At 41.0% G+C, this 14,594-nt stretch overlaps 1 protein-coding gene across 2 annotated transcripts in view; it reads left to right on the top strand.

Annotated features, from left to right (window-relative positions):
• Positions 1–14,594, top strand: part of FYB2 (FYN binding protein 2) — a 123,738-nt gene that overhangs the window by 52,142 nt on the left and 57,002 nt on the right. For both annotated transcript variants that reach the window (XM_070367964.1, XM_070367963.1), the window contains exons 3-4: positions 1,280–1,441; positions 3,661–3,694. In XM_070367964.1, coding sequence (XP_070224065.1) covers positions 1,280–1,441; positions 3,661–3,694 — 196 coding nt within the window. The remainder of the gene's footprint in view (positions 1–1,279; positions 1,442–3,660; positions 3,695–14,594) is intronic.

Raw genomic sequence — 14,594 nt, forward strand, 5'->3', positions numbered from 1 at the left:
TGAAACCTGTTCTAGATATTGGAGCCCTGGACATCAAGAGACCAGTTGTTACTCCTCTTCATGTCTCCCGTATTATTTGCCCATCATGAGTGCCCGACGAATCCTTTCAGGGAATAGTCATTGTCATTGTGCATTTCTGCTGATGCTGGTCCTGTGCTTGGCACTGAGAGGAGATCCCTAGGGCTTAGTTGCTTCCCTCTAGGAACCTACATTCAGTGGGAAGATAGACCAGCCCTTCTCATATGTCACAGCACTGATGGAGAGGTGGTAACAATGTGATAGGTGATACTGAACAAAGAGTGGTTGATTATGAGCTGGTTTTCTGGTAGAAATCAGGAAAGGTATCATTGGAGGAGGGTCTTAAAAAATGAGTCAAAGTTCACCAAGGGAGGAGTAAGGGAACAGCATACCAGAACAAGAATGGCATGAACAGTTCAGTTCAGTTCAGTCGCTCAGTCGTGTCCGACTCTTCGCGACCCCATGAACCACGGCACACTAGGCCTCCCTGTTCATCATCAGCTCCCAGAGTTCACCCAAACCCATGTCCATTGAGTCGGTGATGCCATCAACCATCTCATCCACTGTCGTCCCCTTCTCCTCTTGCCCTTAATCTTTTCCAGCATCAGGGTCTTTTCAAATGAGTCAGCTCTTTGCATCAGGTGGAATGAACAAAATCTTGGATATTTGAGAGCTATTTAAGGCTTTTGAAATCAAATCTGGACTTGTAATAACCTAGAAAAGAATCAGAAAAGGATCTTATACACATATAAAAACGGAGTCATTTTGCTGTATACCTGAAATGAACACAACTTATATACATATACACGCACACACAAACATATGACTCACTATGCTGTACAAACACAACTTTGTAAAATAACTATACTTCAAATAAAAAAGTGAATTAAAAATAGAATGAAAAAGAAAAAAAAAAGAAACTGCAAAAAATATTTATGAAATCTGAAAAACTGAGAAGCCAGGCGTGTGAGCAAAAGATGTTGGGACTGAAGGTTGGGGAAGCAGGATGGTAAAGTGTGGTAAGAAAAAAAAGTGTAGACTGATGCTGTGTGGTGGTCTAATACCAGAGGATGGAGTGAGTGGACGGCAGCTGAGGAGACTGAGCTTCATCCTCTGGGCAGCTGGGATGGTGGCCAGCTTGGGTTCACATGTTGATCAGGACACTCTGGCTACTGGGTGGAGAATAGGTGGGACGGGAGTGAGACTGAGGCCAACCATGAGATGGAAATAATGACCTATATTTTGGACTCTTTGTGCCCAGAGGAACAGCCAGATGTCAGGCATCCACAACTCCCCAATACCAAGCCACTGCCTTCCGTCGAGTCCCTGGGTCCTCCTCCCCCAAAGCCGCCAAGGCCCCCAGTCGTGACCCTCCAGGCCTTCCAGAGGCAGGCAGCTGCTCTTTCCAAGCCCGATGGGGAAGGTAAGGAAACACACACACAGGCCCTTGCACAGCCAGCCAAGGGGAGTCATGGCTCCCGTGCCCCCGTCTCTCTGTCACCTCCCCCCGCTGCATCAGCTCCCAGGGGACGGTGCCAGACTGCTTTTCTGTGGGGCTGGACATCCTTCACTGCGTATTCTCATATAGAGACTGTGGCAGCTTGCCCGTGAAATGACAAATCTGTGAGAATTGGCCCCTTATCGCTCTTGGGCCAGCCTGCTTCCCCTGAGAGCTTTGCGTTTGATCACTGGGAATCTGTCCAAGAGGAAGAAAAAGAAAAGTAGCTGAAGAGGGAGGCAGGGAGTCTTTGTTTTCCTACAAAGCCTGTGTTGTCAACACAACCAAGTGGAGTAGGAGAGGGGGAGGGAGCGGAGAGAGGAAACTCAGTGTGAACTTGACCTGGGATGGTGATGGGAGTCACCAGGGCCACTGTGGGAATGGACTGGAGGGCCCCACCCTGCCCCCACTTGTCCTCCGTTCCATAGCCTGCAGCGTCCCTGCTTGGCAGCCTTCTTTCCGTGCTCATGTGTTTTCCTCTGCTATGCAAGGGAGCCTTCTCACCCCCTTCTACCTCCATAGCCTGACCCCACTGACACGGTCAACGCCTTCGCTCACGTTTGCTCTAAGGAAACACGAGGTGAATGTACACTTTGGGGCGATGTGTAGTGCGGTGCTAGCGTTTTTCTTACTGTGGCCACGAGCACCAGTGGACGGTACACTGAAAGAGCTAATTCTTCATTCATTTCTTCTTAGCTTGCTGGTTGCTCATTTGACTGCTTTGGGCAACCTCAGGGTGAAATTTCTTTAACTCAGTGGTTCTCAAACATCAGCATGCATCAGAATCAACTGGAGGACTTGTTAAAATACAGCTTTCTGGGCCCGAACCCAGAGTTCTGAGTCAGTTGGTCTGGATTTGTGCTTAGTCGCTCAGTCATGTTCGACTCGGCAACTCTTTGGACTGTAGCCTGTCAGACTCTGTCCATGGGATTTCTCTGGCAAGAATACTGGAGTGGGTTGCCATTTCCTCCTCCGGGGGATCTTCCCGACCCAGGGATCAAACCTGCATCTCCTTTGTCTCCTGCATTCCAGGTGGCTTCTTTACCCACTGAGCCATTGGGGAAGTCCAGTCTGGGTTTGGAGCATTTGAGAATTTACGTTTTTAACAAGTTCTCTGGGAGACACTGATGTTGCTGGTCTGGGGGCCATGCTTTGAGAACCATTGCTAAAAGTCACCTTAAGTCATATCCTAAAAGGAAATTCTGTAACGAGAAATAGAGCTCTTCTAAGTGTACTTTGATAATATGGCTATCTCTATATCAAAGAGGGTGAAGTTTGATTTTTATAAACATTAAATAATTCAGGCCTCAAACCATCTCTCTGAAAGAGAAAAAAGTTGTCAGAGAACAGAGGACTAAGTTTTGGGGAATAAAACGGGCTCCCCATTTTATTAAATTTTATTAAACCCCAGCTCCCTCATCACTGGCTATTTAGGTTTGGTCGTGGGACCCACTGAGCTTCATTGTCCCTGTCTGTAAAATGGGGATGATAGTAACACTCCTCTCATAGGATGATTGTAAGGAGAAATGAGATGAGGCCTGGGAAGACTGAACAGTGCCCAGCACAACAGTAAGCGCTCAGGGAAGGCACTCTTACCACTACCTCAAGCATGCGTCGAGCAGCTGCTCTCTTCTTTCCCGGACTCTGTGATAGAAACAAGACATTAGTTACAGCAAGTGCTGTTAGAGCTAGTGGACATCCACAGGGCAAAGGGAAAACAAGAACATCAACCCAGGTCTCATACCATTGAGGAAACTGGGTGAAGAATATATGGGGTCCCTCTGTATTATTTCTTACTACTGCATGTAAACCTACAATTATCTCAAAGTGGAAAGTTTAATTTAAAAAAATTTTAAAGAAACAAGAAATTAAGAGATAAATCCCATAGGAGTTTCAGGGCCCAAGGAAGTCAAAGTCTAATATAGAGAGACTGCAGTAATAAATAAGCACCATAAAGTGTGTGTGAATGCTACATGTAGTCCCTGGCAGTCCCTGGGTGCTGGGGTGGGGCGGGTGAGCTGCACCTCTGCATTTTCTCTGGTGGTGGGAGGGGGTCAGGTCATTGTACAAACAGTTCACTTAAACAGACTGCCACTAACATGTCTTTTTTTTTTTTTTTCCCACCCTGCATCTTGCTCTTGCAGAAGCTGCAAAAGAAGGCAGCCTGCCTCCAGTGAGGTGAGTACCCATTTCTTAATTGTGCAGCAATGCAGCCCATCAACGAGGCTGCTTAGCCTGCCCTAAAGCAGGCAATAAGCCCAGGTCAGGTGTCTGTATTTCTCAGAAGAGTTGGGGGAAGAAGAGATAACAAACCGCAACCAACTGCAACTTTTGATTAAATGAGAGATTAAATAAACTGCATTTAACAACTGTGTTGATGTTAAGTTGCAAAGATGGGTCTCTGGGGTCCTTTTATTTACGGTACAGTTGGGCTCAGTAAATTGAAACATCAGCCTCCTAGTAATAAATCGGATTAGAGACTACAGAGTGCTGTGGGCAGCTAGTAAGATCCCCTGGAGAAGGCAATGGCAACCCACTCCAGTACTCTTGCCTGGAAAATTCCATGGATGGAGGAGCCTGGTAGGCTACAGTCCATGGGGTCGCAAAGAATCGGACACAACTGAGCGACTTCACTTTGCATGGGACAAAGGCCTTTCTGGCTCTGGTGCGCTCATTGTAATACTTTTGCCGTGGAAGTGTCAGTCTATGTATTGCGCCTCTGATGTGTCATGTGTTGAGCTGACCACTTTATACTGAGGTTCTCACGTCCTCTTCTCAAGAAGGCTGCAAAGTTTCTGGCTCTGTTTTCATTTTATAGCTAGAGATACTTCGGCTCAGAAAATTTGCCACTTGCAGAGCCATGATTCTAACCCACGTGTTCCTAAACTATTTTTTTTAAGCTGAGATATAATGGATATGTACAACTGTGTAAGTTCAAAATGCACAATATATTGGTTCAGTATACATATTTCACAATATTGTTACTGTGGTAGCATTAACTAACACTAGCTCACACCTTTATCACCTTACATAATTATCATTTCTTTTGAAAACAGTTAAAATTCTAGTCTCTCAGCAAGTTTAAGTTTATAATACAGCATTTTTGTTTTTTTACTAGAATCCCTATATTGTGCATTGAGTTTCCAGAATTTATGTTGCAAGTTTGTACTCTTAACATCTCCAGTTTCCCCACTCCTCAGTCTCTGGTAACCACCATTCTACTTCTGCTTTTACAAGTTCAGGTATTTTATTTTTTTAAGATTCCACATATAAGTGATATCACATAGTATTTGTCTTTTCTCTGACTTATTTAGCATAATGTCCTTGAGGTTCATCCATGTTGCAAATGGCAAGACGGCCTTTTTCAAGGCTGAATAATATTCCATATATATCTATCTTTATATATACACACACATATATCACATTTATAATATATTACATTCACATATCTTTAACATTTGTTATCTATCACATTTACTCACATATATATCTACTATATACACATGTACATTATATATATCTCTCTCACATCTTCTGTACCCATTCTTCTGTTGATAGACATTTTGGTTGTTTCCATATCTTGGCCATTGTGAGTGATACTGCAGTCTACATAGGAGTGCAGGTATCTGTTGGAGATCCTGTTTTTGTTTCGTTTGGGTATATACTGAGGAGTAGGACTTCTGGATCATATGGCATTTCAATTTTTAATTTTTTGAGGAACCACCATACCGTATTCCATAATGGCTGTACTAATAGATATGCCCAAACTGTTTTGAGTGTATCACCTTAACTCCTTCCCAAAGATGCTCCTGTTCTCAAGAAGGTCAGTCTTAGAAGGAAAACTAAACCTAAAAATGATCATACTACCTATTCACTCATTAAATGTTTATAATAGTAGAATGTTTTACATTTTATAATAGAGAAAGGTACAAGTTTCAGAGGTTGCAAAAATGTGGAGAGATCGCTTTTCCTTGGGAGGGTCAGGGAAGTTTTTTTTATAGAAAACATATCAGTTTGCTATTACTACAATAATACTCCATAATAACAATATAACAATAGTAAACACAGTGAGTATGGGTTCAGTTGATCTGGGCTAGGCTCAACTGCCTGGCTCATATGTTGCAGACTATCCAGGCAATCTTGCAAATACTGACTTAGAGTAAAACACTGAAAGGTTACATGGCATTGGGCAGGGATCCAGGAAGGGATGAAGAATAGAGGCATTATTTCAATCAACCTAGCAGGGAAGATGCAACATGTGAACTAAGTATTAAGGATAAACATCTGTCAGAAAACACAGGAAAAGACATCATAACCAGAACCAAAAAGTGTGGAGTATCCTGTTTTCTTTTGGAAACTGAACTAGTTGAGTTAGAGTATAGAAAGTATAGTAAGAAATGGGAAGGAATGCGTTGTTAGAGGGAGATAGGTACCAAATAATGGAGGATTCTGTACACCAAGGATTGGATGAGATGATCTGGTTCAACAAGGAACAAACTGCATGGAGCTAGATAAAATTCATGTGCTTTGGGAACCCCGTTCAATTACCTATTTGAAAGAGTTCAGTGATGACAGGGTAAGTCAGCTGCCTTCTATGTGCATTTGCGTGAAAGAGAGAAAAAATTAGACAGCTCGGAGATGATCTGTACCGTTTACTCTATGAACGTGGGCCCCAGTGTCACAGTTTGAGGGGACAATGCACTTCTGCTGTGCTCTAAGTTGGTCTTGATTCCCTCTTGCCTTGAATACTGTGAGCATCTCAGTGTGATTATGAGTGCGCTGTGATAGTAGTGTTCAGCTCGATATGCATTTTCTCCACAGCTTGGCTCTGAACTAAGCTGACTTCTTCTCTGGCATTTTAATCATCCATTTCAACATGCGGGGCAGTGGGGCAAACTTGCTGTGATAGGCAAGTATTGGGAAACTGTAGTCAGTCTCTGGAGTGACACGTTCTTGCTAAGGGATTTACAAGCAGAGTTTCAGTTTGACTTTAAACAGTTTCCTTTGACTTTAAAACTTAATCTCATTTAAATGAGACTCGCTATACCTCAGTGATGATATGAGCCATAGTGCTATGACAGTGAAAGATGAGAGATGAAGAGGGACCAGAATACTTAGGTGTGGCTTCGTGGAAGTAAAAAGAACTTGAAATGTATCCTGTAATGATAGGTCAGGATTACACAGGTTTCCTTATTTGTTCCCTTTTGTGAGACTCTGTAGCTCAGGCAGTAAAGAACCTGCCTGCAATGCAGGAGACCTGGGTTCGACTCCTGGGTCAGGAAGATCCCCTGGAAAAGGGAATGGCTACCCACCCACTCCAGTGTTCTTGCCTGAAGAATTCCATGGACATAGGAGCCTGGCGGGTTATAGTCCATGGGTGGCAAAAAGTCAGACACGATTGAGCTGCTAGCACTTTAACTTTCTAAGGTAGGTGAGGGTAGAGTATTATTCCCAGAAATAATGACATTCTTGACTTATAGTAGGTAGATGGAAGAATGGGTGGTTGGACAGACCAGTGGATGTTCACTATAGAGCTAGAACATGATTGAAAGCAAGGTGGTAGAGAAGAGGATATAAACAGACAGAAGAAGGATGCTGATGTGGAAAAGTAAGACATGACATTGAATTCTGAAATACATTAAGTGCCATGCTAAGGGTTTTGAATTTTATCTTGTGATGCCAAGAAAGTACTTTGAACAAGTAAATGCTATAACTATAACTATAGTTATTCTTAACCACTGAATCAGCAGGGAAGTCCCTTTATTTTTTCTTTACATGATATTTTAAAAAAGTATCTAAGGACTACATTCTTCCCTAATCTCAAACTCTTATTGTTTTTAACTATTATTCACATAACAGGGGTCTATGTTTTTGCTGTATCTCTGCGGATATATTTTGTAATCCTCTTTTTAGGAACTCAGTGCATTTACAACAGCCATTTTTACTTCTAAGCCCCTTTATACTGTGTATTACATATAAGCAGCATTGTGTAATGGAGCAGTACAGGCCCAGAGTCAAATTAGCATGGGTTCATCCCTGCCTCTAATACAAGTCACTGAACAGCTCAGAGCTTTGATATGCACATCTCTAAAGTGAACATAGTAATATTTACTTTATTGATTGTCACAAAGACTAAATGATATAGATTATATAAAGCTCAGGAGTACACAGAAGATGATCAATGAGTCTTAGTTTCTTCAGCCCTTGGCCTCTCTCTCTCTTCTTCTCTCTAGAATATTAATATCACATTAATGAAATGACGCTTTGGAGTTTATCCTTTGTCATCACTCTTTCACGCAAACCAAGCTAGTTGGCATGCCATTTGAATAAGCAGCTTCTATTTGTGTGTGTGAGCAAAGCAGGTTAGTCCCAGGGCAGCAATCAGCCCTGGGTCTATGTCAGTACTTAGCAGAGTTGACTGTTGGCTAATATATTATTCATTAGCTATAACTATGGGTTTTTTCCTACTAAGAGTCAGAGTGGAGTCCTGAGTCAGGAAATCTCTGATTCAGACACTGACAGAGAGAGAAGCTTTTTATTTCAGGAGAATAGATTCAGACAGTACAATGTTTCTCTCATGTGAGGGTCTGTGGGTGGATCTTGGGAGTCCACCATATTCTCTCCCAAGCATTTAATTTTGATTTTCATTTTGACAATAGTCTTTAAAAGATAATATAAACCTGTTTTCAATGTCTGGATGGCCTCCTTCAACCTGGTACTTTGGAACATACTTTTGTGTTTGTGTTTTTGGTATTTCTACCCCACACAGAGTGGGGAATATAAGTGTCTTCCAGGGCTGAGCAGATTATGTGATCATGTCTAGGACCTATGTTATGACTAGGAAGAACAGATCCCAGGGAGTGAATGCCTTTCCTAAGGCAGTCAAGTAAAATAATGATAACAGAGAAATGACACGGTGGTCAAATAAGATATGGCTGTAGTTCTTACCTAAACAGTGGTAAATGCTATGAGGGAAAAAATATATATAAGTTTTAAAGGTTATACTCCACTTACAGTTATTACAAATATTGGCTGTATTCCCTCTGTTGTGTAATATATCATTGTAGCCTACCTTACATCCAAGAGTTTGTCCCTCCTTTTTCCCCACCCATATATTGACCCTCCCCCTACAACTGGTAACCACTAGTTTGCTTTCTGTATCTATGAGTCTACTTTTATAAAGAAAAAAGTTAAAGCATATTAGGATAATAAAATGGGATTGGAAATGAAACCAAGGAGGTAGAGGGTGATCAGGAAAAGCCTTCCTGAAGTGGTGACATTTGGGCTGAGACCTCAATAACGAGGACCCCGTCATGGAGGGTCTAGAAGATGTTCCAAGAGAGGGACAGCCGGGATGCACTCTCAAGGGAGAACCACTCTCAGTGAGTTTCAAGAACGAAAAAGGCAAGGGCTAGAGCTAAAACACAGTGTGCTAGGGCAGTGCCAGTGGTGATTCTTAGAAGCCATGGGCTGAGTTTGGATTTTGCTCTAAATGCATGGGGAAGCCAGGTAGTGAGCTGACGTTTATTTGGGGAAGATCAATCTGGATGCTGTATAAATAACATATGGTGAAGAAGCAGGTAGAAATAGGCAGATAGCCTAGGGAGCCACTATGACAACCATGAAACAATGACAGTATTAGAAATAGCAGTCAATGCTGACATAGTGTCCGTTCTAATTATGTGAATGATTTCATTTGTGACAATCTTTAAGAAGTAGATACAACTATTATAGATCTTATAAGTGAGAAAACTTGAGTCACAGGCTAAATAATTTGACATGGCCACACTTCTAAGGTGAGTCCTGGTGGTTGAGAGGCAGCTGGCCATACAGAAACATTCCAGGAAGCAGGAACAGCATTTGCAAAGTCCTTGATTTAGGAGAGTGCGTAGCATCCTTGTAAAACAGAGAGGAGACCAGTGTGGTTAGAGTGTAACGAGGGAGAAAGAGGGTCGTAGGGAGTTTGGAGAGGTTGCTAGGGCTGAGATCATACAGGTGAGGCATTCGATGGTTTTGTTGTTACTTTTTGTTTAATTAGAAGATAGTTACTTTATGATATTGTGATGATTTTTGCCATACATCAACATGAATTAACATTGTTGTTAATTCATTTAACAATATTTTTAACAACACGAATTAACATTTGTTGTTTTTAAATAGCATAAGCAAGATTGTGACAAGATCTGAGCTATCTTTTTAAAAGATCGTCCTGGCTGCTGTGTGGAGAATAAAAACTGTTGAAGGACCAGAGAAAAATGATACTTAATTAGTGTCTTAAAGAGTAAGTAAGAGCTACTGTATAGCACAGAGAACTCTATCTACTGAGTACCCTGTGGTAACCTAAATGGGAAAGAAATTCAAAAAAGAGAGGATACGTGTATATGTACAGCTGATTCACTTTGCTGTACAGTAGAAACTAACACAACATTGTAAAGCAGCTGTACTCCAACAAAAAAAGTAACGTAAAAAAAGGCCTGTTCACTTGTTAGTCATCATAATAAAGGAAAATGACCAAGCTGAAAAAAAATAAAGAATAAGTGAAAGTTTGTGGAAAGGACATTGGAGGTAAGGTTGTTACAAGCAGAGGAACCACACGTGCAAAAGCACAGGGGCAAGAAACACCCTGATGTGTGGAGGATCCACAGTAGCTCGACATAATTAGAATGCATAGTGGCAGCCTGTGTAGCAGGTAATAATAGTTCAGCCAGTACTGGCTGAGTAATATAATGGACTTAGATGGTTCTTAGTTTGAGACTCAATTATATACAGTCTGTTTTTGTTATTTTCTAGATTCTTGGGTGTAGTTCAGCTCCCTGTCCAAATTATAAATTATTTGAAAGCAGGGAGAGAATCAAATACTTCTTTCTTACCAACTACGTAATTTTGAGATTTGTTTAAATTGAACAACACAGCAATACTTGAAAATAGGAAGATCGAAGGAATGTGTTATAAGGAGTTAAGAGCATAGACTTTGTGGTCAGATAGCCTTAGGTTTATATTTTGAGCTCCACACTAGCTGTGTGATCTTAGAAGAGTTATTTAATATCTCTGGGCCTCTGATTTCCTCACATGGGAAAATGGAGAAATCAATAAATCCTCCCTTTTTTGGGTCGCTGTGAAGAGCAAGATATGTATCTATAATTCCACAAAGTGCCCAGCAATGCTGTAAACACTTGATAAGTGGCAGCAATTTGTCGTGTGTTTGGAGTGCAGGGTTTGTTTGTAACAAGGTCTAGGGCTGCAGGCAGCGCCTGGCTTCAGGAGGTCTGTTTCCTAGGAAAGCCTACCAGTAGCTCAGATGACCCTGCCTTTCACTTCTTAAAACAAATGCTCTCAGATATGATGTCCCACCTCAAAGCAGACACCCTGAAATTTGAAATTCAGATATTTTAAAGCTTGACCTTAATAATAAAAATGAGGGCTTAGGGTCATCTTTTATTCATGCATTGAAAGTGGCCACTAGATTATTAGAAAAATTGCTTAGTGGTTGCATTAGTAGAAGTCAGGGTGCATTTAAAGAGTCATTCCTAAGTTCATCAGTGATTTCATTGATTCTGTTAAGTAATACTATTAAGGTTAAGTAATACTATTCTTATAAGTGATAATATCAGGCACAGAGAAATATAGTAACTGCCTTGTCACATGTTCCCCATATAATGACTGCTATATAGAAGAATTGATCTGTGAAACCATTGGATCAGCCTAACGAAATTTTGAAAAACATCATCTAAAACCCACTTTTAAGCTCCGTGACCTTCACCATCACTCTGGGCTTCATCATTTTCATTTCTCATTTTTCCTTGTTCCTGTAGTTCCAAGGAAAAGAGCAATGGACCAGGAATTAGAAGGCCTGTTTTCCTGACCCACAGTGGTGCTGTCTTGAGTGAGTTACTGAAACTGTCCAAGCCTCAGTTTCCACATGTGCTACTGAGAGGATTCAAGGAGAGAACGTATATAGCATTAGCGTGAATAGAGTTTGAGGGAATGAGGCCATGCGAGTTAATGAGTGAGAAATCTCATAGCTTCTGTACCTCCCCGTCTTCATCACACACGATGGCCTCTCATCGTGGCTTTGCTTCATAGTTTGTTTGGTCCTCTTGGGTCCTCTCTGCGGTGTGTGCCAATGACCTCCTCCTGTAATGACTTCCATTGCTGTGGGAGCTGTTCATGCTCTGTTTGACCTCAGCTGGCACTTCTATTTTTCCCAGAAATTCTACAACAGAGTGATTGGGACCCAAGATTCTGCACTCAAATATCTAGCTTCTAATCTCTGCTCTGCTGCTTATGACTCTGTGACCTGGATTGTGCCTCAGTTTTCTCATTTGAATATGGAAAAAGTGATAGTATCTTCATAGGGTCAATTGAGAATCAAATAAATTGAGAAATATACTTGGAACAGTGCCTAGCACAAAGTAAGGGAATAAAAGTTATTAGCTATTATTATTGTTGACATGCCCTCCTTATGAGTGAGATCAGTGGTTTGACAAAGTAGTTTCAAAGTTAATAATATTACTTCTGAAACTGAGATTACTCTAGTAACATTTACCTGGTCATTGTATTAGTCAGGGTTCTCCAGAGGAACAGAACCAGTAGGGCATGTATTTTATGTATTTATGCATTACATATTAGATTGCATATATTACATATATAATATTTCATTATTTATTAAGTATGAGGAATTGGCTCACACAGTTATAGAGGCCAAGAAGTCTCATAATCTGCCATCTATAAGCAGAAAAGCCGGTGGTATAATTCCAAGTCCAACAGCCTGAGAACAGGGTAGCCAATGGGATAAATCCCTGTCCAAGGGCAGGAGAAGATGAGTTGACATGACCCAGATCAACAGATGAGCCAGGACAAATTGAGTGAATTCCTCTTTCTTCCTCCTTTGGTTCTGTTCAGACCCTCAATGGATTTCATGATGCCTACTTGTATTAGGGAGGGCAGTCTACTCTACTGAACCCACTGACTCAAATGCTAACTTCATCTAGAAACACCCTCTAAACAGTTCTAGAAATAATATTTATCAGGACACCCTGTGACCAGTCAAGTTGACACACAAAATTAACCATCCCTTTAGTCAGTGTACTTTTGTGGCCCTTATGTAGAGAGAGTTGACTTACCCATTCGTGAATTAGAAACAAAACCTGGTGTTCAGGGCTGAATGACATTGTTGTTGATGCTACTGTAGAGTCATAGTAGAATCTGTGAAGTTATGAAACATGCAGGAGTAGGAATTGGGCATGCATACACACACGTGTATACATGTATATGTACATAAACATATAGAGGCTACATAAACTCATATGTAAAATGATAGTAAAATCAAGTACAAAGAGGTGTGTATATGTAGAGGTGTGTGTGTGTATGTTCTGTAAAAGTGGTAAAAGTTGAAGAACTGGTGGTAGAGGCAGTAGAAGCTAAAGTCCAAGTGGTTGATGTGAGCAGAGGGGGAGATGGTAGTAAATATTACTGTAAATGGAAGTAGTGAACTCTTTGTGCCAAGCACTGTGCTAAACACAGCATAATGGCAATCATTTCGTCCTCATCAGAAACAGGATTAAAGGAAGAAGAGACTTGGATCCAACTGTGTATGCAGGGTCACAGCCAGGTAAAGCTGGCTAGAGGTGTGGAGATTCCACCCTGAAAGCCTCTATTTCCAGAAGTGTGTCTCTCCTTATAGCCATTCTGGTCAACTACTTCATCTTTAACCATTATCTAATATTTAGAAGACAGAGGTTGGAATAGCTTATGAGGAAAAATTTAAATAAAAAATTTCCATGCAATTTTGTAAACCTCGCACAAATGCATTTTGAGATCCAGTTTAGATAGAATGGATGCCATTGTTTGTAGTCTAATTACCAGTCATTTGATTCAAGAATTAATTCTTTCATTCAGGAATTTCTTAGGGTAAAAGCCTATGGGGAGGTTAGTCTTACAAGAAGTATTTATTGGAGATAGAAACTTTTCCACTTTGGGACATTGGGTAATTGAGAGATCAGATGGTCTCATCCTTTCTTGTCACCAGGAACCTGTAGAATGTCACAGGGAGCAGCTGCTGGCTAAGCTACAACTCTTCTTCCTATTTCTAGAACTGGTGGACCATCGAAAAAATTGGAATAAGTTGGATTTTCAACTTAGGTCCACACCCCTAATAAAACAGATGAAAAGTAGGGCATGCTGGTTTTGTTGTGTAAGTCTCAGTCTTTTCTATTTTAATTCAGGTTCTTTAGATTTTTCAGAACTGTCTTGCAGCAAAACTTTTTGACTCATCCTCATGCAGTGTGGCATAGGAGAAGATGAGCATGGAAATGTACCTATCAGGCATTTCCCACATGTTAACTCAGTTATTCCACCACTGAACTGCTGGTGACCCGACCAGTGAGATCACACGACCAGTGAGAGGTGGATGGGATGAATCTAGGTACAGTGTCCAGTATGTAGCACCCTCAACAATTAGCCGCTGATCCTGTCGTGGAAAACTTCACTGTTTGACGAAGGGAATAGGTGTTTGAATATGCTATGTGAGCTGCTTCTCTAGCAGGTACAGTCTGATATAGAGGTTGATTAATTATTTTCTTCAAAGGAGGGTGGTGGCCCAGGGGTGGACATGGCAAGTGGAAACAACCATGAGAGGAAGTCACAAGTCTGTGTTTCATCCAGAGAGTCCAAAAATCTGTTTAGAAGATAGGTTTCTAAGGGTCCAAATACAGTTAGAAAAGATTTGCTTTTACAAGTCATCTTTAACATTTCCACTGCATTTACAGGGTTCTTATTTCTCCAGGAACATAATGTTGAAGGTATCATTAAGAAGCATTCATGTTTTATTATGTAATGTTTAAATTACTAGAGGTTTTCTACAAGAAAGGCAGAAAAGATAAAAACCTGATGCTATATGCAAGTAACAAAAGGAACTTTCCAAAATGCAAACCTCAACACTTCTTTTTTAAAATACTGTAATTTTAATAATATAATAAATTTGTAGCACAATTTTGGTGGAATGCCTATATTCAGAGGGCAGATATTTCATTCAGTATCTATAGTATACCTTTCAAGTAGATTTTATTATTACTGTTTT

This window comes from Bos mutus, chromosome 3 (assembly GCF_027580195.1).
Source record: "Bos mutus isolate GX-2022 chromosome 3, NWIPB_WYAK_1.1, whole genome shotgun sequence".
Taxonomy (NCBI): Eukaryota; Metazoa; Chordata; class Mammalia; order Artiodactyla; family Bovidae; genus Bos; species Bos mutus.